The 26,192-nt window shown below is 43.0% G+C and overlaps 1 protein-coding gene across 1 annotated transcript in view; it reads left to right on the plus strand.

Moving 5' to 3' along the window:
- Nucleotides 1-25,975, plus strand: part of LOC143747529 (tether containing UBX domain for GLUT4-like) — a 29,366-nt gene extending 3,391 nt beyond the window's left edge. The window contains exons 4-17 of the mRNA XM_077240324.1: nt 8,256-8,356; nt 9,722-9,779; nt 11,444-11,517; nt 11,737-12,307; nt 13,127-13,186; nt 13,857-13,993; nt 15,856-15,937; nt 16,019-16,085; nt 16,186-16,248; nt 16,622-16,674; nt 18,167-18,218; nt 18,607-18,673; nt 24,034-24,221; nt 25,854-25,975. Of these exons, the coding sequence (XP_077096439.1) occupies nt 8,256-8,356; nt 9,722-9,779; nt 11,444-11,517; nt 11,737-12,307; nt 13,127-13,186; nt 13,857-13,993; nt 15,856-15,937; nt 16,019-16,085; nt 16,186-16,248; nt 16,622-16,674; nt 18,167-18,218; nt 18,607-18,673; nt 24,034-24,221; nt 25,854-25,864 (1,584 nt within the window). The 3' untranslated portion in view covers nt 25,865-25,975. The remainder of the gene's footprint in view (nt 1-8,255; nt 8,357-9,721; nt 9,780-11,443; nt 11,518-11,736; nt 12,308-13,126; nt 13,187-13,856; nt 13,994-15,855; nt 15,938-16,018; nt 16,086-16,185; nt 16,249-16,621; nt 16,675-18,166; nt 18,219-18,606; nt 18,674-24,033; nt 24,222-25,853) is intronic.
- Nucleotides 25,976-26,192: the final 217 nt, after the last annotated feature.

Consider the following 26,192-nt stretch of genomic DNA (forward strand, 5'->3'; position numbering starts at 1 on the left):
ACACACACACCCCAGACTCCACACACACCCCACACCCCAGACTCCACACACACCACACACCCCCCAGACTCCACACACCCCCCAGGCTCCACACCCCCCCAGACTCCACACACACCCCACACACCCCAGGCTCCACACACCCCCCAGGCTCCACACACCCCCCAGGCTCCACACACACCCCAGACTCCACACACCCCCCAGACTCCACACACACCCCACACCCCCCAGACTCCACACACACCCCAGACTCCACACACACACCCCAGACTCCACACACACACCCCAGACTCCACACACACACCCCAGACTCCACACACACACCCAGACTCCACACACACACCCCAGACTCCACACACACACCCCAGACTCCACACACCCCCCAGACTCCACACCCCCCCAGACTCCACACACACACACACCCCAGACTCCACACACACCCCACACACCCCAGGCTTCACACACACCCCAGGCTCCACACACCCCCCAGACTCCACACACACCCCAGACTCCACACACACCCCACACACCCCAGGCTCCACACACCCCCCAGACTCCACACACACACCCCAGACTCCACACACACCCCACACACCCCAGGCTCCACACACCCCCCAGGCTCCACACACCCCCCAGACTCCACACACACCCCACACACCCCAGGCTCCACACACACCCCAGGCTCCACACACCCCCCAGACTCCACACACACCCCAGACTCCACACACACCCCACACACCCCAGGCTCCACACACACCCCAGACTCCACACACACACCCCAGACTCCACACACACCCCACACCCCAGACTCCACACACACCACACACCACCCAGACTCCACACACCCCCCAGGCTCCACACCCCCCCAGACTCCACACACACCCCACACACCCCAGGCTCCACACACCCCCCAGGCTCCACACACACCCCAGACTCCACACACACCCCACACACCCCAGGCTCCACACACACCCCAGGCTCCACACACCCCCCAGACTCCACACACACCCCAGACTCCACACACACCCCAGGCTCCACACACACCCCAGGCTCCACACACACACCCCAGACTCCACACACACCCCACACACCCCAGGCTCCACACACCCCCCAGACTCCACACACACACCCCAGACTCCACACACACCACACACCCCCCAGACTCCACACACACCCCACACACCCCAGGCTCCACACACCCCCCAGGCTCCACACACCCCCCAGACTCCACACACACCCCACACACCCCAGGCTCCACACACACCCCAGGCTCCACACACCCCCCAGACTCCACACACACCCCAGACTCCACCCCCCCCCAGACTCCACACACACCCCACACACCCCAGGCTCCACACACCCCCCCAGACTCCACACACACACACCCCCCAGACTCCACACACACCCCACACACCCCAGGCTCCACACACCCCCCAAACTCCACACACACCCCAGACTCCACACACACCCCACACACCCCAGGCTCCACACACCCCCCAGACTCCACACACACACCCCAGACTCCACACACACCCCACACCCCAGACTCCACACACACCACACACCCCCCAGACTCCACACACACCCCACACACCCCAGGCTCCACACACCCCCCAGGCTCCACACACCCCCCAGACTCCACACACACCCCACACACCCCAGGCTCCACACACACCCCAGGCTCCACACACCCCCCAGACTCCACACACACCCCAGACTCCACACACACCCCACACACCCCAGGCTCCACACACACCCCAGACTCCACACACACACCCCAGACTCCACACACACCCCACACCCCAGACTCCACACACACCACACACCCCCCAGACTCCACACCCCCCCCAGGCTCCACACCCCCCCAGACTCCACACACACCCCACACCCCCCAGGCTCCACACACCCCCCAGGCTCCACACACACCCCAGGCTCCACACACACCCCAGACTCCACACACCCCCCCGACTCCACACACCCCCCAGACTCCACACACACCCCACACCCCCCAGACTCCACACACACCCCAGACTCCACACACACACCCCAGACTCCACACACACACCCCAGACTCCACACACCCCCCAGACTCCACACCCCCCCCAGACTCCACACACACCCCACACACCCAGGCTCCACACACACCCCAGACTCCACACCCCCCCCAGACTCCCCCCCCCCCCCCCCAGAATCCACCCCCCCCCCAGACTCCACACACACCCCACACACCCCAGGCTCCACACACCCCCCAGACTCCACACAAACCCCACACCCCCCAGACTCCACACACCCCCCAGACTCCACACACCCCCCAGACTCCACACACACACCCCAGACTCCACACACCCCCCAGACTCCACACACACACCCCACACACCCCAGGCTCCACACACCCCCCAGGCTCCACACACACCCCAGACTCCACACACCCCCCAGACTCCACACACACCCCACACCCCCCAGACTCCACACACCCCCCAGACTCCACACACCCCCCAGACTCCACACACCCCCCAGACTCCACACACCCCCCACACCCCCCAGACTCCACACACACACCCCAGACTCCACACACACCCCACACCCCCCAGACTCCACACACACCCCCCAGACTCCACACACACACCCCAGACTCCACACACACACCCCAGACTCCACACACACACCCCAGACTCCACACACCCCCCAGACTCCACACCCCCCCCAGACTCCACACACACCCCACACACCCCAGGCTCCACACACCCCCCAGACTCCACACACCCCCCAGACTCCACACACCCCCCAGACTCCACACACCCCCCAGACTCCACACACACACCCCACACACCCCAGGCTCCACACACCCCCCAGACTCCACACACACCCCACACCCCCCAGACTCCACACACCCCCCAGACTCCACACACCCCCCAGACTCCACACCCCCCCCCCAGACTCCGCACCCCCCCCCCCAGACTCCACACACACACCCCAGACTCCACACACACACCCCAGACTCCACACACCCCCCAGACTCCACACACACCCCAGACTCCACACACCCCCCAGACTCCACACACACCCCACACACCCCAGACTCCACACACCCCCCAGACTCCACACACACACCCCAGACTCCACACACACCCCACACCCCAGACTCCACACACCCCCCCCAGACTCCACACACACACCCCAGACTCCACACACACCCCCCAGACTACACACACACACCCCAGACTCCACACACACCCCACACACCCCAGACTCCACACACCCCCCAGACTCCACACACCCCCCAGACTCCACACACCCCCCAGACTCCACACACACCCCACACACCCCAGGCTCCACACACCCCCCAGACTCCACACACACCCCACACCCCCCAGACTCCACACACCCCCCAGACTCCACACACCCCCCAGACTCCACACACCCCCCAGACTCCACACACCCCCCAGACTCCACACACACCCCACACACCCCAGGCTCCACACACCCCCCAGACTCCACACACACCCCACACACCCCAGGCTCCACACACCCACCCCAGACTCCACACACCCACCCCAGACTCCACACACACACCCCAGACTCCACACACACACCCCCCCCAGACTCCACACACACACCCCCCCCAGACTCCACACACACACCCCAGGCTCCACACACCCCCCAGACTCCAGACACACCCCACACCCCCCAGACTCCACACACCCCCCAGACTCCACACACACCCCACACACCCCAGGCTCCACACACCCCCCAGACTCCACACACCCACCCCAGACTCCACACACACACCCCAGACTCCACACACACCCCCCCCCCAGACTCCACACACACACCCCCCCCAGACTCCACACTCACACCCCCCCCAGACTCCTCACACACCCCACAGACTCCACACCCCCCCCCAGACTCCACACACCCCCCAGACTCCACACACACCCCCCAGACTCCACACACACCCCCCAGACTCCACACACACACCCCAGACTCCACACACACACCCCAGGGTTAGTGTGCGGATGAGGAGGAAGGGGGGTCTAGCCATAGACAGTAAAAGAAATGGACACAGCGACCCCCTTGATTTCAACGGAGAAAAGTGAAGCCCATTAGAAGCACTTCCTGTCTGATGGCTGAGCAACTGCGCAGGCTCAAACTGAGCTTGATGACGTAGATGTGACGTGAGCAACCGGTCTGACAGCTGTAAATCTTCTAGTAGCTGTGCCAGGACAAATCTGAATCACCTAATTCCTCAAAAACATTTTCTTGAAATATTTTGTCCCGTTGCTTTTATGGACTCTCTATCTATGGGCTTCTCCTTGACTTTATTTCTCTGTTCCCCGATTGCCTCATCGACAGTAAAAGTTTGCCTGCGAGCTTCTCCTCCTGTCTATACGGTAATTTCTCTACTGTGCGACAGAGTCGCGTGGTTATGACGACATCGTTAGCCTATTTTTACAAAAACGGCTTCTACGGGGCCATAATTTAAGATACAAAGTAATGGATCCTTTTATACATTGTCGTGTTTCTTTAGAAATAAATAATGGACAAACAAAGTCTTTGGACGTCTCAGATTTAAAGTTATTCGCTGTCAAAGTGACGCCAAAATGAATGAGAGTCAATGGACTGCTAACAGCAGGTGAAGTTCTGCTACAATGGCGGCTCCCGCGAGGCTTCAGTTTCGGCTGATGGATTACACCCTCGGGTCTAGCTAGCCTCCGCTTTGTTTGACAACACTTTAAAGCTACACTGTGTGATTTTTACCCCCATCTAGCGGTGAAAAGGTATATGACCATCCAGTGAATATTAGTTTCTGTTCCTCTCAATTCCGATTTCGTTTTAACTCCTACGGTGGCCAATGTACTCCAAGATTAACATGGCTTCCAGTTCGACCTCGTCCATGAGTGTTCCTTCAAGTGATGAGGTTATTTTAGAAAACTATTATAATTTGCAGTAATTTAATTTGCCAGGTAACTTATAGGTTATGACATCTATGTAAAATGAATAGTAGTTTTATGTTTTCGTTATTTTTTTTACCATTTCATTGCTAACATCAGTTATCAGATTCCCAGACGAATGCAAGCTAATCTTAGTAAAGTAACTTTTATCAGTGCTATCGTTATTCTGCATGTTGTACGACATCACTAGCGTAAGGCAAAGTTTACATTGTAGGCTATATCATTTTCTCCGTGAGCAGAGATCCGTTGATGTGACGGAGGTGCAAGCAATCCCCCTCTTGACATTCGACACGGTGCCATCGAGTGTTAAAACGTGAAAGGCGAAGCTTGAATTAACGGGTATGTCCCTCTTTGGCTAATGTACTTTCAAGATGGAGGGGCAACATGGCGACCGACATTAGAACCCCTTACCCGTATGTATTTTCAATGGCATGTTATACACTCACGAGAATACTTTATTACTTGAACGAAGTAAATATACATTAATGAGCACATATATTTTTGAAAGAACTAAGTGTTTTTAGCTAAGAATAAACTAAAAAAGTTACAAAGTGTAGCTTTAAACGTCAACAAGAAGTGACATCACCCGACATCGCTTAGAGCACCTTTAAGAATATTGTTATTGCTTAATATAAGTTATTAATTCATACACATGCTCATATGATGAGTTTATCCCTCTTTCAATAACTAAAAGAAGAAAAAGATTGCAGTGTGTTGCTAGATAATAAAATAATATTGTTTGTAGAAAAACTTTGATGTTGGCTTGTGAAGCAGCCAGAACATTTAGAGTAGGTTTAACAGCTTAAAGTTTGAATGTTTTCATTTGAAAGGTTTTAAGTTTGAAATAGTTTTAGTTTAGTAGTTTTAAAAGCTAGAATTCTCTAAACTGCTTCTGCTATCAGGTGACGTGAACATTACGCACACGCATTCAACACAAGCGTTCACGCGCATTCATTTGTCATTTGTTTTTTCTTTCGTATAAAGAATCAGAGAAAGCTGTTTAACCTTCAGAAAATGTTGTCACAATTATTAATTAATGAATTGCCATCAAGATAAGGACATTTAAGTTCTTAAAGAAATGCCATCAAATGCACAATATTGTTTTTTCAGTGTTAGAAAAAAAATATATATATACATATATATAAATAATAGTATAAATTATATTTATAGAAACTATACTAGATATTTATACATGTTAAATCAGTTTATACAAGTTTAATTTGTGGGTTTAATCAGACTGCATTTTATTATAATATAGCATATAACACAACACAACATTTTTATTTTACAATGATTGTATGTAAGGCTAAATACTTATAGCTATAAATATTTAATATAGATACTAAATCATTGAAATCTATTTAATGTTCTTAGTGTTTTTAATATTTGATGTTGTTTTTGTTGCTTTTTTGATTCTGTGTAAAGTGTCTTTGTGTATTCAGAAAAGCGCTTACAAATAAAATGTATTATTATTATGTATACAATTAGTTAAACAAATAAAATTAAAACACATGGGAATGTGGGTAACAGTGTTGCAGATTAAGCCTAAATGAATCTGTCTCAGTTCGGGAGTTCGTTTGGAACAAATGTTGATAGTAGTTGTAGTTTTATATTTTTACTAGAACAAACATTTGAAGTGTTTAAAATGACCTATATTTCATGCAGTTATGTAATTGTTTATAATAGCCTCTTGGAAACGCACTTTGTTTCCACTCCGGTGTAATCAGGCCTGTCGATTATATATTTGCACGTTCATGTTTGTCAGTAAACATCCGCGCGTCGTTCTGGCCTGAACACGTGAAAAATGAGTTTTGCTGCATTGAACATCCTAACTTATAATATATCAGAACAAAATAAGCATGAATCATTCATTCGTATTGTTTACAGCGAGTGTAAATGTGAGTGTTATGTTTTCTTCTTCCTGTCAGGCTGTGATTGTACGAGGAGCTCGTTAGGTTATGACATCATCGCTCTGGATCGATGACATCATCAGCCCCCCCCCCCCCCCCACACTGATCCCATCTGCTGTTTTATGGGAATGTGTTTATTACGCCGAATGTTTGAGCATTATTAGCCGTATGGCTGGATGAAAGGGAAAATGAACATCACGCTCTCGTTTGATTGAAAGATGATTAATGAGCGGGTTGGTCGTAAAGCATGATGGGTAAATGGGTCTTCCCGCCAGCGTTCAGGCATGTGGAGGGAGGAAAAAATGCTCGGCGTGTCCAAGTGTGTGTTTGCGGTTCAGATCATATACACACACACATACACACACTGTCCGTGAGCTGTCCGGCTCCGGCTCACACACTTCTGCTCGTTTACAGCATCTCTTGCACGCTTTTCAGGGTTTATCTATCAGTGGAGGCTTTTATGAAATGATTCTGGCTCTAAAGGAGATTTCAGGGTTATTATTTTCCACACTTTCTTTGAAATGCATTCAAGAGTTTTAAGAATGTTTGGATCAGCTCGACGAAATTTCTTTGTTGTTGTTTCAGTGTTTCATGGAGATAAATGCACCATTATTTGCTGTAATGATTTTCTGTGCTGAAGGTTTATTATTGTGGTGTCGTTAACTTCTGATTTCCATAAATGTGCAAAAAGCGGTCTAACTTTATTTTTTACATAATAAAACAGCCAAACATTTGTTTTGATAGAATTCAGATCATTCAGCATTGATTGAAAAATACAAAAACTAAGAATCAGAACTCAGAATTTTTTTTTTTTATTAATACTTTGAATCACCAATGACTCATTAAATTGATCTATAACATTTATAACAAGGTTATAAAAGATTCTATTTCAAATAAATGCTGTTCTTTTGAACTTTGCTATTCATCAGAGAATCCTAAAAAATAAAATACATCACGGTTTCCACAAAAATATGAAACTGTTTTCAACACTGATAATAATAATCATAAATGTTTCTTGAGCATCAAATCATCATATTATAGTGATTTCTGAAGGATCATGTGACCCTGAAGACTGGAGTAATGATGCTGAAAATTCTGCTTTGATCACAGGAATAAATTACACTTTACTATATATTCACATAGAAAACAGCTGATTTACATTGGAATAATATTTCACTGTTTTTACTGCGTTTTTGATCAAATAATTGCAGCCTTGGTGAACAGAAGAAATCTTTCAAAAAACTGAATTATTCCAAACTTTGACCTGTATTGTATTTATTTGGAGTCTAACTAGGCAGTAACGCTGATTAATCAAAATTTCAGTATATTAGTTATACAAATATTTTCCGCCAGTTCTGATGTTTTCTGCTCCTGCTGTGTGTTTTCTGTGTTTCAGGTGCGGATCGCCCTGCAGATGGAGGACGGCTCTCGTCTTCAGGGCTCTTTCTCCAGTGGACAGACGTTATGGGATCTACTCACCCACTTTCCACAAACCAGGTGCGTGTCGTTCTGTCCGCGAGGGCTGCAGTTTGAATGCGTAATTTATGAGTGCTCTCACTGACCACTCCCCGTGCTCTCATTCACCACTCCCCCTGCTATCACTGACCACTCCCTCTGCTCTCACTGACCACTCCCTCTGCTCTCACTGACCACTCCCTCTGCTCTCACTGACCACTCCCCCTGCTCTCACTGACCACTCCCCCTGCTCTCACTGACCACTCCCCCTGCTCTCACTGACCACTCCCTCTGCTCTCACTGACCACTCCCTCTGCTCTCACTGACCACTCCCTCTGCTCTCACTGACCACTCCCGCTGCTCTCACTGACCACTCCCCCTGCTCTCACTGACCACTCGCTCTGCTCTCACTGACCACTCCCCCTGCTCTCACTGACCACTCCCTCTGCTCTCACTGACCACTCCCCCTGCTCTCACTGACCACTCCCTCTGCGCTCACTGACCACTCCCTCTGCTCTCACTGACCACTCCCTCTGCTCTCACTGACCACTCCCCCTGCTCTCACTGACCACTCCCCCTGCTCTCACTGACCACTCCCCCTGCTCTCACTGACCACTCCCTCTGCTCTCACTGACCACTCCCTCTGCTCTCACTGACCACTCCCCCTGCTCTCACTGACCACTCCCCCTGCTCTCACTGACCACTCCCCCTGCTCTCACTGACCACTCCCTCTGCTCTCACTGACCACTCCCCCTGCTCTCACTGACCACTCCCCCTGCTCTCACTGACCACTCCCCCTGCTCTCACTGACCACTCCCCCTGCTCTCACTGACCACTCCCAGTGCTCTCACTGACCACTCCCCGTGCTCTCATTCACCACTCCCCCTGCTATCACTGACCACTCGCTCTGCTCTCACTGACCACTCCCCCTGCTCTCACTGACCACTCCCTCTGCTCTCACTGACCACTCCCCCTGCTCTCACTGACCACTCCCCCTGCTCTCACTGACCACTCCCTCTGCTCTCACTGACCACTCCCCCTGCTCTCACTGACCACTCCTCGTGCTCTCATTCACCACTCCCCCTGCTATCACTGACCACTCCCTCTGCTCTCACTGACCACTCCCTGTGCTCTCACTGACCACTCCCCGTGCTCTCACTGACCACTCCCCGTGCTCTCACTGACCACTCCCCGTGCTCTCACTGACCACTCCCTCTGCTCTCACTGACCACTCCCCCTGCTCTCACTGACCACTCCCTCTGCTCTCACTGACCACTCCCTGTGCTCTCACTGACCACTCCCCCTGCTCTCACTGACCACTCCCTCTGCTCTCACTGACCACTCCCTGTGCTCTCACTGACCACTCCCTCCTCCTGACAGATATTTTGATCTGTTTCCTTCTCGCAGGACATCTGATCTGGAGCCGTCTGGACACACCCCAGTGTGTGTATACATGAGAGACGAGGTGAGCCCGACCACTTAATCTCTGCGCTTCGGTATTAAACATCAGTATCGGTATCAACATCAAATCAAAATCACTTCATTTAAGGCCCGCCCACACCAAGAAAGATAACTATAATGATAACGATATAGTTATAAAAATCATTCTGAATTATTGGAATCAGTTTCAGAACTGTTTTTTTCCTGCTAATGAACGATAAAAAATATTGACAGCCAATCAGAATCCAGCGACATGATAAAATTTCTCATATACAGAACAATATTGTGCGCTGGTTTGGACTCTAATATAGTTATCGTCATCTTTATAGTTATCGTTCTTGATGTGAACGTGCCTTTACTGTCCTATCACATGTTTCTTAACCCTCTTATTGCACTAGGGTCAGTTTTGACCCAGAAGTGGCTTTACTTTTAGTCTAATTGTAAATATTACTTCTATTAGTTAGATTTGTCTCAAATTACTTCTGTAAAATATATGTATCCTCTTTGCTTAGGACTGCATTTTGTTGGTAAATATGATTATGAATGCAAAATAATTGTATTTAAAAAAAATAAAATGTATGAAATTAAAAAAATAAAATAAACTATTATTTAAATGTATTTTCTTTACTTGCCAGACTTTTGACGCTATACATACATACATATGTGAATGATTTACTCGCAATGTAGAGGGTTGTGCAATTCTTGAAAAGTTCTCAAATATCTTTGCAGGCACTAGTATCCATACAAAATGCAAAATATAAACATTTTCTAAAAATCTTTTCCAGCATTATAGGACAAGTTATAGAAAATAAAATAATCTGAAACCTAAAAATTTACTGGTATATTGAAATGAAAACTATAAAAAATGTATATAAAAAACATATAAAACATATTAAAAAAACATAAAATATGAATTAAAAAATAATCACAATTTCTTTTCTGCCCTTTGTTGCTTATGCTTCAAACAATGTACCAGTAATGATGTAAAAAAACACATTTTAAAATTAAAAAAAAAAATCTGGGTTTTTGGAGGTCCATCTTAATTGCTGATTTCTTAAAATAATTAATAAAAGTTCTCAATACTATGTTGCTGTAAATTGACTGGTATATTGACTATTAAAAATGTATATAAAAAACATTGTTTTGGTTATGGAGTCTTGTTTTGATAGAAACTCTCCCCTCTTTAAAAGTTTTTAAAAATCTCTTATCGACCAATTTAAAGGAAACGTGTGCATGTTTTGTTAAATAGCTTTTGTTGTCATTTTATGAGTGCGGAGTACAATTTTATGTAAGATTCTTAGTTTTATGTTTGTATGTTGTTTATGTTAAACTTTTTGTGCTGCCATTTTGGCCAGGACTCCCTGGAAGAAGAGATTTTAGATCTCAATGGGACTATCCTGGTAAAATAAAGGATAAACATGTAAAAAGTATCAGATTTCTGATGATTCTGTAAGACAATTAAGTTTTGTCCTAAGAATGTTATTATCTTTTTTTCTTAAGATTTTTACTTTTGGGAATACAAAATATTTTTAGGATTCTTAAAAAGTCAGAAAATAAGAAGAATGTTTGGTGAATCCGGCCACAGGTCTTTTTGTGGATGATTAAATGCACCGGAAAGACAGAATATTCCATTGTGTAATTAAATAGAAAGTAGTAAAGACTGTTTCGTGTGTTTTTGTCCTTGTTTAGGTCAGCGGTGAGGAAGCTCTGAAGACGACGACTCTGAAGTCTCTGGGCCTCACGGGAGGAAGTGCCATCATACGGTGATCTCTCAGTGCTGATGTCACATCCATGTCTGATTTAATTGTATTTATTTATTGCCATAACAAACAGGTTGTCTGGAATTTTTTTCGGTCTGCTCATCCACTATAACACTGAGACAAAAAAAATGCATAGATACATACTGTATACAACCCAAGCGTTACAAAGAATAAAATACTTTGATATATGATGATGATATTGAAGATGTTTCTGTCTGTTAGATATGTGCTGAAAGGCTCTAGCTCTTCATGTCCTGGTGCGACAATGGATACGGTCGCCACGCCAACAGATGCTGTAGCCACGTCAACGGATGCTGTTGCTACGCCAACAGATGCTGTTACCACGCCAACGGATGCTGTTGCCAAGATGACCGTATCACACCCGCCTCTTCCAGAACCATCAGCCTCTGTTCCCGTGGAAACCCCGGCTCCGCCTACTCAGGCCGCCGCCCCATTGAACCATCACCCTGTCAAACAGGAAGAGGAGGAGCCAATCACGAGCCGAGAGCGAACAGTGCGGCCCAAAACTAGTGCGCATCAGGAGTCCCAGATAACGGAGGACAACGAGAGACCGGGGACGTCCCAACAGGTCCGTGACTCCGCCCCCTCAGCCACGCCCCCTCACTCAAGTGGCTCCGCCCCCTCCGCCACGCCCACTGACTTCGTGCCATTTTCAGGAAGCGGACAGCGTCTGGGAGGACCTGCGGGACTGAAGAGCTCGACCTCGTGGTCCCCATGTGTGTCCGGCAGCCCTCCCAAAGCCAAAAAACCCAAACCCAGCCATGAAATCAAGGTATTATAACAAATATTAAACACTGATAATAATCATAACTGTTTCTTGTGCTTCAAATCGTCATTAGAATGGTTTCTGAAGGATCATGTGACACTGAAGACTGGAGTAATGATGCTGAAAATTGCTTTGATCACAGGAATAAATTACATTCTAAAATGTATTACAATAGAAAACAGTAATTATTTGAAATTCTAATAATAATTCACAATTTGTACTGTATTTTTGATCAGATAAATGCAGCCTTGCTGAGCAGAAGAGACTTTTTCAGTAACATTAAAAAAAATCTTAATTATTCCAATCTTTTGAATGGCTTTTTTCATGAAAAAATCTGTATCTTCTCACACATCTCTAGCTCTTTCATAGTTTTTGTTCTCTTTATTGTTGTATTTATTTGAAAGACGGACGTGTGTTTTTGTCAAGTCTAAAATCTATCACGCATCACCACATTTAAATCTCATCACACAAACAACACATTTTTTTATTCATAGCTGGTAGATTTTCTAGGTGTCTTGTGTTTTTGCTCTTTACATAAACTCACTCACTCACTCACTCACTCACACACACACACACACACACACACACACACACACACACACACACACACACAGACACTCACTCACTCACACACACACGCCAACACACACACACACACACACACACACACTCACTCACTCACTCACACACGCCAACACACACACACACTCACTCACTCACACACGCCAACACACACACACTCACTCACTCACACACGCCAACACACACGCACACAGAGATATCTCTCTCTGAAGAGTTTTTGAATGTGTCTCTCGTGTCTTTCAGAGATCAGTCAGCGCCAAACAAGCGACGAGGGATGAAGAGGAACCAGACGAATATCTGGAGGTAAAACACACACGCCTCACACACACACTTCGGTCTATTTAACAGTAGCGTTCAATGAAAGGCATTTTCAGCCCAATTTAAATAAATTCATTTAATCACACAAATAAACATGAAAACCAGAATAAACAATTCATTATGGAAATTGTTTGCAAAATTGATGCCAAAATTAAAAATGAAATTTTATTTCATCATTTTTATTGAGTGCATCATCTCCATTAGATCGAAAAATAAAAAGCATTTGGTGATTTGAAATTTTATTTTCACTTCAACCTCGATGCAAGACTGACAATATTAAAATAAAATGCAAATGCGAAAAAGAAATTGTAAATACATTTTTGTACAAAGCTTTTTATCAATGCACATACAATAATAGTGACACGATTTAAATAAAATAAATAAAATGTTCTTATATTTATATATTAATATAATTTTAAACATGCATTTATTATATTTTCCTTATTTTATTTTCTCTTTTATTGCACAATTTTTGTTTTTTAAAGTCAACTTGTATGCAAATTTTATGTAAATTAGTAGGCGGGGCTGTTTTCGATGCTTATTGCATGTTTCTCAGTAATGCATATTTCTTTATCGCAGTAACGTGTCAATAACCGTGAGTGTGTGTTGAGTTAGTTGGCACGTTACCATGCTCATTGATTGTGTCTACGTCCAGCCGATCGACAGGGAGCCGCTGGTCTTCCATCTGGACTCAGGAGCCCGTCGCCATGACGACAGAGAACTTCCCGACGAGTTTTTTGAGGTCACCGTGGACGACATTCGCAAGAGATTCGCCCAGCTGAAGAGCGAGAGGTGAGAACAATCACTTCTGACTCTCAGTAAGGCACAAAGAGGCCGTGTGATTGACATGTATGACGAGTTGTCATATGGTTATTGTAGAGTAGTTGTATGTAGAGTAGTTGCATGTAGAGTAGTTGCATGTAGAGTAGTTGCATGTAGAGTAGTTGCATGTAGAGTAGTTGCATGTAGAGTAGTTGCATGTAGAGTAGTTGCATGTAGAGTAGTTGCATGTAGAGTAGTTGCATGTAGAGTAGTTGCCATGTAGAGTAGTTGCCATGTAGAGTAGTTGCATGTAGAGTAGTTGCATGTAGAGTAGTAGTTGCATGTAGAGTAGTAGTTGCATGTAGAGTAGTAGTTGCATGTAGAGGAGTAGTTGCATGTAGAGGAGTAGTTGCATGTAGAGTAGTAGTTGCATGTAGAGGAGTAGTTGCATGTAGAGTAGTAGTTGCATGTAGAGGAGTAGTTGCATGTAGAGGAGTAGTTGCATGTAGAGGAGTAGTTGCATGTAGAGGAGTAGTTGCATGTAGAGGAGTAGTTGCATGTAGAGGAGTAGTTGCATGTAGAGGAGTAGTTGCATGTAGAGTAGTTGCATGTAGAGTAGTTGCATGTAGAGTAGTTGCATGTAGAGTAGTTGCATGTAGAGTAGTTGCATGTAGAGTAGTTGCATGTAGAGTAGTAGTTGCATGTAGAGTAGTAGTTGCATTTAGAGTAGTAGTTGCATTTAGAGTAGTAGTTGCATGTAGAGGAGTAGTTGCATGTAGAGGAGTAGTTGCATGTAGAGGAGTAGTTGCATGTAGAGGAGTAGTTGCATGTAGAGGAGTAGTTGCATGTAGAGGAGTAGTTGCATGTAGAGGAGTTGCATGTAGAGGAGTTGCATGTAGGGTAGTTGCATGTAGGGTAGTTGCATGTAGGGTAGTTGCATGTAGAGAGTAGTTGCATGTAGAGTAGTAGTTGCATGTAGAGGAGTAGTTGCATGTAGAGGAGTAGTTGCATGTAGAGGAGTAGTTGCATGTAGAGGAGTAGTTGCATGTAGAGGAGTAGTTGCATGTAGAGGAGTAGTTGCATGTAGAGGAGTAGTTGCATGTAGAGTAGTTGCATGTAGAGTAGTTGCATGTAGAGTAGTTACATGTAGAGTAGTTGCATGTAGAGTAGTAGTTGCATTTAGAGTAGTAGTTGCATTTAGAGTAGTAGTTGCATGTAGAGTAGTAGTTGCATGTAGAGGAGTAGTTGCATGTAGAGGAGTAGTTGCATGTAGAGGAGTAGTTGCATGTAGAGGAGTAGTTGCATGTAGAGGAGTAGTTGCATGTAGAGGAGTAGTTGCATGTAGAGGAGTAGTTGCATGTAGAGGAGTAGTTGCATGTAGAGGAGTAGTTGCATGTAGGGTAGTTGCATGTAGGGTAGTTGCATGTAGGGTAGTTGCATGTAGGGTAGTTGCATGTAGGGTAGTTGCATGGTAGTTATAGAGTTGTTGTAGAGTAGAGGTGTAGAGTAGAGTTGTCATAGGTTGTATGTAGAGCCGTCGCAGAGTCGAGTAAAAACAAACATTTAAAGCTTATTGCAATATATAAACCAACATTTCAGTATTTTGAGGGTGTAGGGAAATTATGTCATTCGCAGAGCATCATGGGAGTGGGCGGAGCTAAAGAGATCTTTTGGCACGTGTTGCTTTGTTTCGACTCTCTGATTGGTGGTATTTTCTGTAGAACACTATTTAAAAAAATACGTTTTACTACCAGAACCAGAACGTTCTGCTCTATTGTAAAGGAAAAACTATTAAAAAATGCTTTAGTTAATTGAAATAAAGTATAAATATTAGATAAAAAGCATTATATTATAAATATTGTGTTTCTGGATGGATCTTCTGTCTGTTTCAGGAGGGCGTTTGAAGAAGCTCCTCTCATGACCAAATCTCTCCGAGAGTCTCAGATGAAGGAGAAGCTGGATCGGTACCCGAAGGTGTGTGTGTGTGTGTGTGTGTGTGTGTATGATCATGTGATCAGTCATGTGACTGGATTGGTACGGTTGTCTCCTTTTCAGGTGGCGCTGAGGGTCCAGTTTCCCGACCGCCGGGTTCTGCAGGGCTTCTTCAGGCCTCTAGAAACAGGTCAGAGCGGACTTTGGGTTTGTTTGGTTTTGAAACTTTTTTTTATGTTTTATTATTTTCTTGATGTTTTGTTCACAGCAGATGTTTGTCTGTTTTCCAGTTGCTGCTCTGAGAAGTTTCATCAGATCTTTCCTGCAGGACCAACAGCTGCAGTTTTACCTGTGTGAGTTATTACCACACACACACACACACACACACACACACACACACACACACACACAGACACTCACAAACACACACATACACTCTCTCACACACACATACACTCTCACACACACAAACACAGACACTCACACACAAACACACACACACACACACACACACACACACACACACAGACACACACACAGACACTCACAAACACATACACTCACTCACACACACACACATACACTCACTCACACACACATACACTCACTCACACACACACACACACACACTCTCACACACACACACATTCTCACTCACTCACACACACACCCCGATGTTGTCCTACATGATGTGTATGTTTTATCGGTGTATTTTTTATTTTCTAGTTGTTGCGCCACCCAAAACCATCCTTGACGACCCGAATGTCACTCTATTCCAGGTGAGACTGACTGTGTGTCTTTGACATCAGCCTCATTCTGAACTGAAGTGAGAGTGTTTGTGTGTGTGTGTGTGTGTGTGTGTGTGAGCGTGTGCGTGTGAGTGAGTGAGTGAGTGAGAGTGTGTGTGTGTGTGTGAGTGTGAGTGAATGAGCGTGTGTGTGAGCGCGTGCGAGTGAGTGAGTGTGAGTGTGTGCGAGCGTGTGTGTGTGTGTGTGTGTGTGTGTGTGTGTCGTTGCTGCTGTACTGTGATGTCAGGTTTATACAGTGATGATTCCCTTCAGAGGTCAGAGGTCACAGGTGTTGTTGTGTAACATCTGTCTCATGATCTTAAGAGCCACAAACAGGATGTTCTCGCTCACTTTCCATCATGTAATGGAAGGAATGTTTTCAAGGAATGTTTCACACACACACGCGAGCGTCTCTCGAATCGGGGTCTCTGAGGACAGACGCCCCTCGGCCCGTTCAAACACATTGTTTCCTCTTCAAAGAGTTCTAAGAATAGAAATCAGCACAGAGACGCCCATTATAGAGGCAGAGACACACAACTGACCACTGTGTGTGTGTGTGTGTGTGTGTGTGTGTGTACACTACCGGTCAAAAGTTTTGGATTTGTAAGATTTTTTGTTTTTGATATATTTTATAGTGTAATTTATTCCTGTGATCAAAGCTGAATTTTCAGCATCATTACTCCAGTCTTCAGTGTCACATGATCCTTCAGAAATCAGTATAATATGAAGATTTGATGCTCAAGAAACATTTATGATTATTATCAATGTTGAAAATAGTTATTTACATTTTTATTTCAGGATTTTTTGATGAATATAAAGTTAAAAAGAACAGCATTTATTTGAAATAGAATTTTTTATAACATTATAAATGTCTTTATTGTCACTTTTGATTCAGTTTAATATAAAAAATCTTATAGATCCAAAACTTAATTACCATATATATTAAATATGTATATATTTGCTGTTTTTTGTGATCATTTTTATTTTACCCATCTCTGTCTCAGTATGAATGTAGTAAAACAGAGAGACGACTGTCATTAACCTCTCTCTCTCTCTCTCTCTCTCTCTCTCCTCTTTCTCTCTCTCTTTCTCTAAATCTCTCTCTTTCTCTCTCTCTCTCTCTCTCCTCTTTCTCTCTCTCTTTCTCTAAATCTCTCTCTCTCTCTCTCTCTCTCCTCTTTCTCTCTCTCTTTCTCTAAATCTCTCTCTCTCTCTCTTTCTCTAAATCTCTCTCTCTCTCTCTCTCTCTCCTCTTTCTCTCTCTCTTTCTCTAAATCTCTCTCTTTCTCTCTCTCTCTCTCTCTCCTCTTTCTCTCTCTCTTTCTCTAAATCTCTCTCTCTCTCTCTCTCTCCTCTTTCTCTCTCTCTTTCTCTAAATCTCTCTCTTTCTCTCTTTCTCTAAATCTCTCTCTTTCTCTCTCTCTCTCTCTCTCTCTCTCTCTTTCTCTAAATCTCTCTCTTTCTCTCTCTCTCTCTCTCTCAGGCGAATCTCTTCCCCGCTGCTCTCGTGTACTTTGGCTCAGATGTGACGACAGGTTTGTTAACAGCTCTTTCATCTGCTGTCCAAACCAATGACATCATTTTAATCTGCCTTACTGGAAGCTCACAGTGCATTCTGGGTAACGGGGAACGTTGACCCCCTGTGGGTTTCAGTCACACACACTCACCGTCCACTCAATCTATTTTGGCGTTTCGTTTAAGTTTCGTTCTAGTGTAGTTTGAGTTCTGCTATAAAGGACGGGCGTAACTGTAACTAGTGATGGGAGAAATTAAGCTTTTCGAAACTTCAGATCAATTGCTTCGCAAAATGATTCACTATTTTGAGGCGCTGGAAAGTTCAGACGCTGGCGACCCCTGCTGGTCAAAACAGTGTAACTGCAGCGAAATGTGTGTGTGTGTGTGTGTGTGTGTGTGTGTCCACAGATTGTTTCCTGCGCTCTGATCTGGACGTCAGTGTCTCCGCCCTACAGGCTGATGAACTCATAGCAGGGTGAATATTTTACTATATTTCTTTTATTAAACTGATTTAACACTTCCCAACGAGTCATTTCAGGACAACCATCAGCAATTATAATAACAATAGGTAAAAAAAAGAAGATGTGTGTATGGATGTGTGTGTGTATATCAGTGGGCCGTGCATTTCACACCTAGGCCTTCAGTGGTGTCCAACCTGAATTAATAACTTTTAATAGTGTAGCAGCGCACAGACTCTCTATAATTGTTGTGAAATTGCTGTTTTAATGCGGTGAGTTCGGGAAAGGCCGGTAGAGACACGAGCGAGTGAGTTCGGCGTGTGTGTTAGTGTTCAGTGGTTCTTGCGTTCCTGTTATAAGTTCCCTTGTCTTGTCCTTCAAGGGTTACAGTCCCTTGTTAGAAATTACAATAGAGCTCCTAAGCCCCGCCCCTCCGCTTCCGGCTCATGGGACCTTATTTCGGGAAAAATATGTATGGTAGTCAATGGCGAGAGACAACTTATCTTTTTATTCCGTCTGAACTGTGCCCTGAATTACACACATGATGTTTGTCAATTTAAAAGATAATTATGAAAGTCACAGTTTGTCATAAAACAGAAGAGTAACATTTAGTTTTATGTGAAAATCACTCAATGAACTCAGGGCTGCCAACTCTCACGCATTGAGCGTGAGACACACGCAATTGACCCAATTCTCACGCTCTCACGCCACACCCCCGATTTCTCACGCTTAAGTGTCAACCCGGTAGGTAAAATGCCTGAAAGATTAGTTAAATATCCCGTAATCTAGAGTAAAGATATTGTGCTCCAAACCGCGCGCACGGCAGAGGTAAGCGAGCGAGAGACCTTGCGTGTGCAGACCCCCCCCCCCCCCCCCCGTTGGAGTAGTCTCACGCCAAGCTAAACTCAAAAGTTGGCAGCCCTGATGAACTACATCTCTCGTCTCGCACTATATACGTCACCAAGCTCATGTGTGTGTGGAGTCTAGTACAAAACACACAGCATGACGGCGTAACGTTACGATTATAACGTTAGACTGTAGAAAACATGACAGACGTTAGCTTCAGTAAAGTTAGCTTCAGTAAAGTTAGCTTCAGTATAGTTAGCTTCAGTATAGTTAGCTTCAGTATAGTTAGCTTCAGTAAAGTTAGCTTCAGTATAGTTAGCTTCAGTAAAGTTAGCTTCAGTAAAGTTAGCTTCAGTAAAGTTAGCTTCAGTATAGTTAGCTTCAGTAAAGTTAGCTTCAGTAAAGTTAGCTTCAGTATAGTTAGCTTCAGTATAGTTAGCTTCAGTAAAGTTAGCTTCAGTATAGTTAGCTTCAGTAAAGTTAGCTTCAGTAAAGTTAGCTTCAGTAAAGTTAGCTTCAGTAAAGTTAGCTTCAGTAAAGTTAGCTTCAGTAAAGTTAGCTTCAGTATAGTTAGCTTCAGTATAGTTAGCTTCAGTAAAGTTAGCTTCAGTAAAGTTAGCTTCAGTAAAGTTAGCATCAATAAAGTTAGCTTCAGTAAAGTTAGCATCAGTAAAGTTAGCTTCAGTAAAGTTAGCATCAGTAAAGTTAGCTTCAGTAAAGTTAGCATCAGTAAAGTTAGCTTCAGTATAGTTAGCTTCAGTAAAGTTAGCTTCAGTAAAGTTAGCTTCAGTAAAGTTAGCTTCAGTAAAGTTAGCTTCAGTAAAGTTAGCTTCAGTATAGTTAGCTTCAGTATAGTTAGCTTCAGTAAAGTTAGCTTCAGTATAGTTAGCTTCAGTATAGTTAGCTTCAGTATAGTTAGCTTCAGTATAGTTAGCTTCAGTAAAGTTAGATTTAGTAAAGTTAGCTTCAGTAAAGTTAGCTTCAGTAAAGTTAGATTTAGTAAAGTTAGCTTCAGTAAAGTTAGCTTCAGTAAAGTTAGATTTAGTAAAGTTAGCTTCAGTATAGTTAGCTTCAGTATAGTTAGCTTCAGTATAGTTAGCTTCAGTAAAGTTAGATTTAGTAAAGTTAGCTTCAGTAAAGTTAGCTTCAGTAAAGTTAGCTTCAGTAAAGTTAGCTTCAGTAAAGTTAGATTTAGTAAAGTTAGCTTCAGTAAAGTTAGATTTAGTAAAGTTAGCTTCAGTAAAGTTAGCTTCAGTAAAGTTAGCTTCAGTAAAGTTAGCTTCAGTAAAGTTAGATTTAGTAAAGTTAGCTTCAGTAAAGTTAGCTTCATTCATTGAGAGGAAAGATGTGATGTCACATGTGCGCCTTTTGGGTTTGTAGTCTTAGTGTAATTACGTATTTTCACAGTCTTATACCTCAACAGTTTTACATCAAACTGCCACTTTCTTAACTTTAAAATGTATCTTTTAAATTGACAAACATCATATGTGTAATTCAGGGCACAATTCAAACGGGATCCAAATATTTGTTGTCTCTCGCCATTGACTACGATACAATATTTTTCTGAAATAAGGTCCCATGGTGCACCGTAAGGGGAGGGGCTTAGGTTCTCTATAGTATGAATGTTAAAAAAAAAAAAAAAAAAGTTTCGATCATAAATTTACACGAAAAACAAAATCATATTCAGCGCGGAACAAACGGGGAATAAAAATGCATTATGCATCACCAAAACTACTGATTTTTTTACACAAAATCCATCCTAATTTCAGTCCCAACCACCTTTTCTATCGCCATCAGAGGTGTCAAGTAACGAAGTACAAATACTTTGTTACATTACTTAAGTAGAAATGTTGTGTATCTATACTTTACTGGAGTAATTATTTTTCAGACGACTTTTTACTTCTACTCCTTACATGTTCACACAATTATCTGTACTTTCTACTCCTTACATTTTATAAATAGCCTAGTTACTCCTATTTCATTTCGGCTTGTTTTCATTCTGGCTTGTCATCGTTCAAAAAAAACAACAACAAAAAAACTATCCAGATAATCACGCCATCCGGAGAGAGTGAATTTGAATGTGGTTGGATGAAAAGTATAAACATATACCATTCCGACACACTACTGGTTTATACGCGATAATGTATTACACATATATGCTTCTTTTAACCTATTTGCATTGTTCTAAAACGCGTTCATTTTCAATGGGCATATATGCAGCCTAGTCCTAGTGCATCCCAAATTTTTCAACATTAACATTTTAATATAACATTATGGCCTTTAGAGAAATGTTTTTGAGGAGGTGCAGTATAGGCCCATGCGGCGCGGCCCAAGCTTTTGTCCTTGATGCCATTTTTTTCCTTACATTACTTTTACTTTAAGTAGTTTTGAAACTAGTACTTTTACTTGAGTAAAAAGCTTGAGTTGATACTTCAACTTCTACCGAAGTCTATCTATACCTCTACTCGAGTAATTAATGTGAATACTTTACACATCTTTGATCGCCATCAGGGCCGATACTGAAGTCGAGTCGGTCCCGTCCCGTCATATTTCTGGAGAGCTATTAAATCTACAGGAATATATTTTAGTTTATGCAGTTCGCTATAGATTCGGTTAGCTAGCTCTGATCAGTCCCTCCTGAAAAACGCGATTATGCGATCGCATAATTCAATGCATAATCACCCAAAGTCCTCATATTTATGCGGGAGCCGCATATTTTCAAATACGCCGCACTTTCGCCGCATAAATTGTAGATTTCCGCGCAAAATATGCGAGGCTTGCATGATTTCACAATCCCCTCATTTTCGTTGCAAAAAAGTCACACCTATCTTAGCAGAAAGTTGAAAAATGTTGCGTTTACTTCACACACGAGCAGCCGTTTCCCCTGTTGCCATGGGAACGTTATGAAGTGACGTAATTACGCGACGTGAACATCATCGAAAAGCTGTAAAACAGGAAGCACACATTTTTATATTTTATTTATTCATTTTTACAGAAGTTGTAGCATATTCCTTTTGTAAAGCTGCAGAAGTTGTTCGACTCATCAGTGTTTTGTAAGTTTGAGCCGTGTGTTTATTAAGATCTGAAATAAAACAAGATGAGATTTAAATATTCCAGCACTTTCTGTGATGTTACGCTTGCTTATCATAGGAAGTAAAAGGAAATGACTCTTTACATTAAGGCAGTGGTCTAGTGAGAACAGGGTGTTGGGGAATCACTTTTTTCTCTTTTTCATCAAACCGCCGTTTTTGTAAGTTCCCGCAATTTCATCGCATAAAATTGCATAAATATCCCACATATTCCATCGCATTTTTTAAGAAAACGTGCCGCATAATCAAGGATTTTTGCCCGCAACAATCACAAAAAACTCTGCATTTTTCTGGAAGGACTGGCTTATAGTAAGCTTCAGGCACCCACTCTATTGATTCTGAACCTCAAGGCAGATTTTTTTTGGCCATGGCAACACATGATGACTGAAATATGATTGGATAAAAGCTCTAACATAAACATCAGCAGCTCGTCCAATCAGAGTTCAGAGCTGAAAACATCAGTTTTGTTATGGTTACATTAACCTGAGCTCCAGTATGAGCCAAGCTTTAACTGGTAAATAACTGTGATGTGAAACACTCACATTCCCCAAACACACACACACACACACACACTGCTGTTTTCCCGGGAGGAACGTTTCTCTCCCTCTGGAATTCCTTTGAGGTTTCGTCTCGATGTGAGATTCCAGCGGCTGTTTCCACTCACATCCGCTCTAAAGATAGTGGCTGCTTTCCTAGAAACCCCTCCAGCACACACACACACACACACACACACACACACACACACACACACGCTTCCACCTGTCTCCCACTCTCCATCATCATCACACACACACACACACACATCAAAGCAGACGCTGTTTCCTGTAACTCATAGTGATGTCTTAATGTAAGATACACTCACACACACTCTCTCACACACACACACTCACTCACTCACTCACTCACTCACTCACTCACTCACACACACACACACACTCACACACACACACACACACACACACACACACACTCACTCACTCACTCACTCATACAACCACACACACACATCAAAGCAGACGCTGTTTCCTGCAGCTCATAGTGAAGTCTTAATGTAAGATACTCACACACACTCTCTCACACACACACACTCTCTCACACACACACACACACACACACACACACACACACACACACACTCACTCACTCACTCACACAACCACACATGTCTTAATGTAAGATACACTCACACACACTCTCTCACACACACACACACACTCACTCACTCACACTCTCACTCACACAACCACACACACACACACATCAAAGCAGACGCTGTTTCCTGCAGCTCATAGTGATGTCTTAATGTAGGATACACTCACACACACTCACTCACTCACGCACGCACAAACACACACACACACACACACACACACATCAAGTCAGATCTCTTCTTGGCCTGTTGGTCTCTCGATCATCACACGTGTCCTTCCTGTGATCTTCAGCTGTATCCCTCGCTCTTCTCCTCCACTCCCCTCCTCCGCTCCCGGGTCATGTGACTCCGCTCCCGGGTCATGTGACTCTGCTCTCGGGTCATGTGACTCCTCTGAGGACGGCTGTGAGTCTCAGGCGCCGGCAGACAGAGCCGTGAGGAACGACCCCCTGAAACTGCCGAAGTGGCTCAAGCTGACAGGTAAGTTTGTTGCGTTTTTATTCATTTTATTTTTTCATGTTTTGAATCAGCTTTTATTTTTATTTTATGTTAATTTTAGTTTAATTTTTTGTCATTTCTTCGATTTTTTGTCATTTTATTATTACTATCACTAGTATTCAGTAGGGATGCCCAAGATAAAGGGGAAACTCGAAAAATTAGAATATCGTGCAAAAGTTATAATTTTGATGATTATGGCAAATTCAAAATCTCCGAAAATTTGAATATTACATGAAATCAATAAAAAAAAGTATTTTAAACACAGAAATGTCGGCCCTCTGAAAAGTATAATCAATGCATATGTATATAGTTATATATACTAAATATATTAGTTTCACCTTTTAATTTGAATTACTGAAATACATGTTGCACGATATACTAATTTTTCAAGTTTCATCTGTTATTTCACTGATATTTTTAATGTAATTGTTATCGGCCTGATATTAGAATGGCTTTTAATGGTGCGACTTTTGTTCTTGTAATCCGGCTCTCAAAAATTATTTATAAATTTGGATTTAGATTTATCGGCCAATATGTCGGTTATCGATATATATATATATATATATATATATATATATATATATATAAAGAATTTTATTATTATTATTTTATTAATTTTAGTTTAATTTTAGTAATTTCTTTGCAATTTTATTATTATTATTTTTTTTGTAATTTTTAAGTTTTTGTATTTAGTAGGGATTCACAATATATCAGCCACCGTATCGGTATCGGCCGATATATGTTCATTTTTAAAATTATCGTTATCGGCCGATATAAGAATGGCTTTTAACGGTGAGACTTTCGTTTTTGTAATCAGGCTCTCAAAAATGTTATAAAAATTTGGATTTATCGGCCAATATATCGGCTATCAGCTTTCAAATATAAAGAATTATCGGTATTTATTATTTCCAGTTAATAATTTTAGTGCTTCAACTTAAACTTATTTCAGTTTATCGCCAAGACATTTCTAATTTTCGTTTAATTTTAGTTGTTCAACCTTTATTTTATTTCAGCTTTAATTAAAATAACAGAAATGTTTTTAATAGTTTTAGTTAACATAGTTGAATAACACAAACAAAAGGCAAGTGTTTCGTTTTTAGTCAAACATAAACTCAATTGATTTTTACACAGTTTAAGCCATATTTCATAATATTTGTTTTATTTCAGACAAACAATGTTTCAAATTATGTTTATTTCTTTTTTTTAAAAGAAGACATTTATGCTTGCCAAGGCTGCATATATTTGATCACAAATACAGTAAACAGTGAAATATTATTATAATGTAAATCAGCTGTTTTCTATGTGAATATATAGTAAAGTGTAATTTATTCCTGTGATCAAAGCTGAATTTTCAGCATCATTACTCCAGTCTTCAGTGTCACATGATGCTTCAGAAATCACTATAATATGATGATTTGATGCTCAAAAACATTCATTATTATTATTAACAATGTTGAAAACAGTTTAATATGTTTGTAGATGGTATGCTTAACATGATAACGTACTTCAACATCCATGTGGGCCTTTTCTTATATTAATAAATAGTTTTTTTTAGATTTATAGAACTGTTTAATATATGAAATGTATATTAAATTTCACACTGTATGTTTTCAGGAAAGAAGTGACGTTTGATCAGCGCAGGAGGACGAGAGCGTTTGGATTCTCCGGCTGCAGTAGTTCAATAGTTTAACAATACTTCATGCAAAACTTCATCAATTAAACAATGTTTATTGCCAGTTGAGTTTTCTCTTTTCTGAGCTGTTTCTAAGTAGTCCATGACTGCGTCTCAAATTGAATACTTTAATTGTAATGCTGTCACACTCAGTTATTTTAGTATTATTAATATACTATAGTATTTATTCATATTTTGAATAAGCTTTCCTTTTTATATTTTCCTTTTTCTTTTTCATGTACATTTTAGTAATTCTATGTGCTTTTGACATTTTAAGTTTT

The sequence above is a fragment of the Siphateles boraxobius genome, unplaced genomic scaffold (genome assembly GCF_051911475.1).
Source record: "Siphateles boraxobius isolate OS27281-9 unplaced genomic scaffold, OSU_SipBor_1 223, whole genome shotgun sequence".
In the NCBI taxonomy this organism is placed as follows: domain Eukaryota; kingdom Metazoa; phylum Chordata; class Actinopteri; order Cypriniformes; family Leuciscidae; genus Siphateles; species Siphateles boraxobius.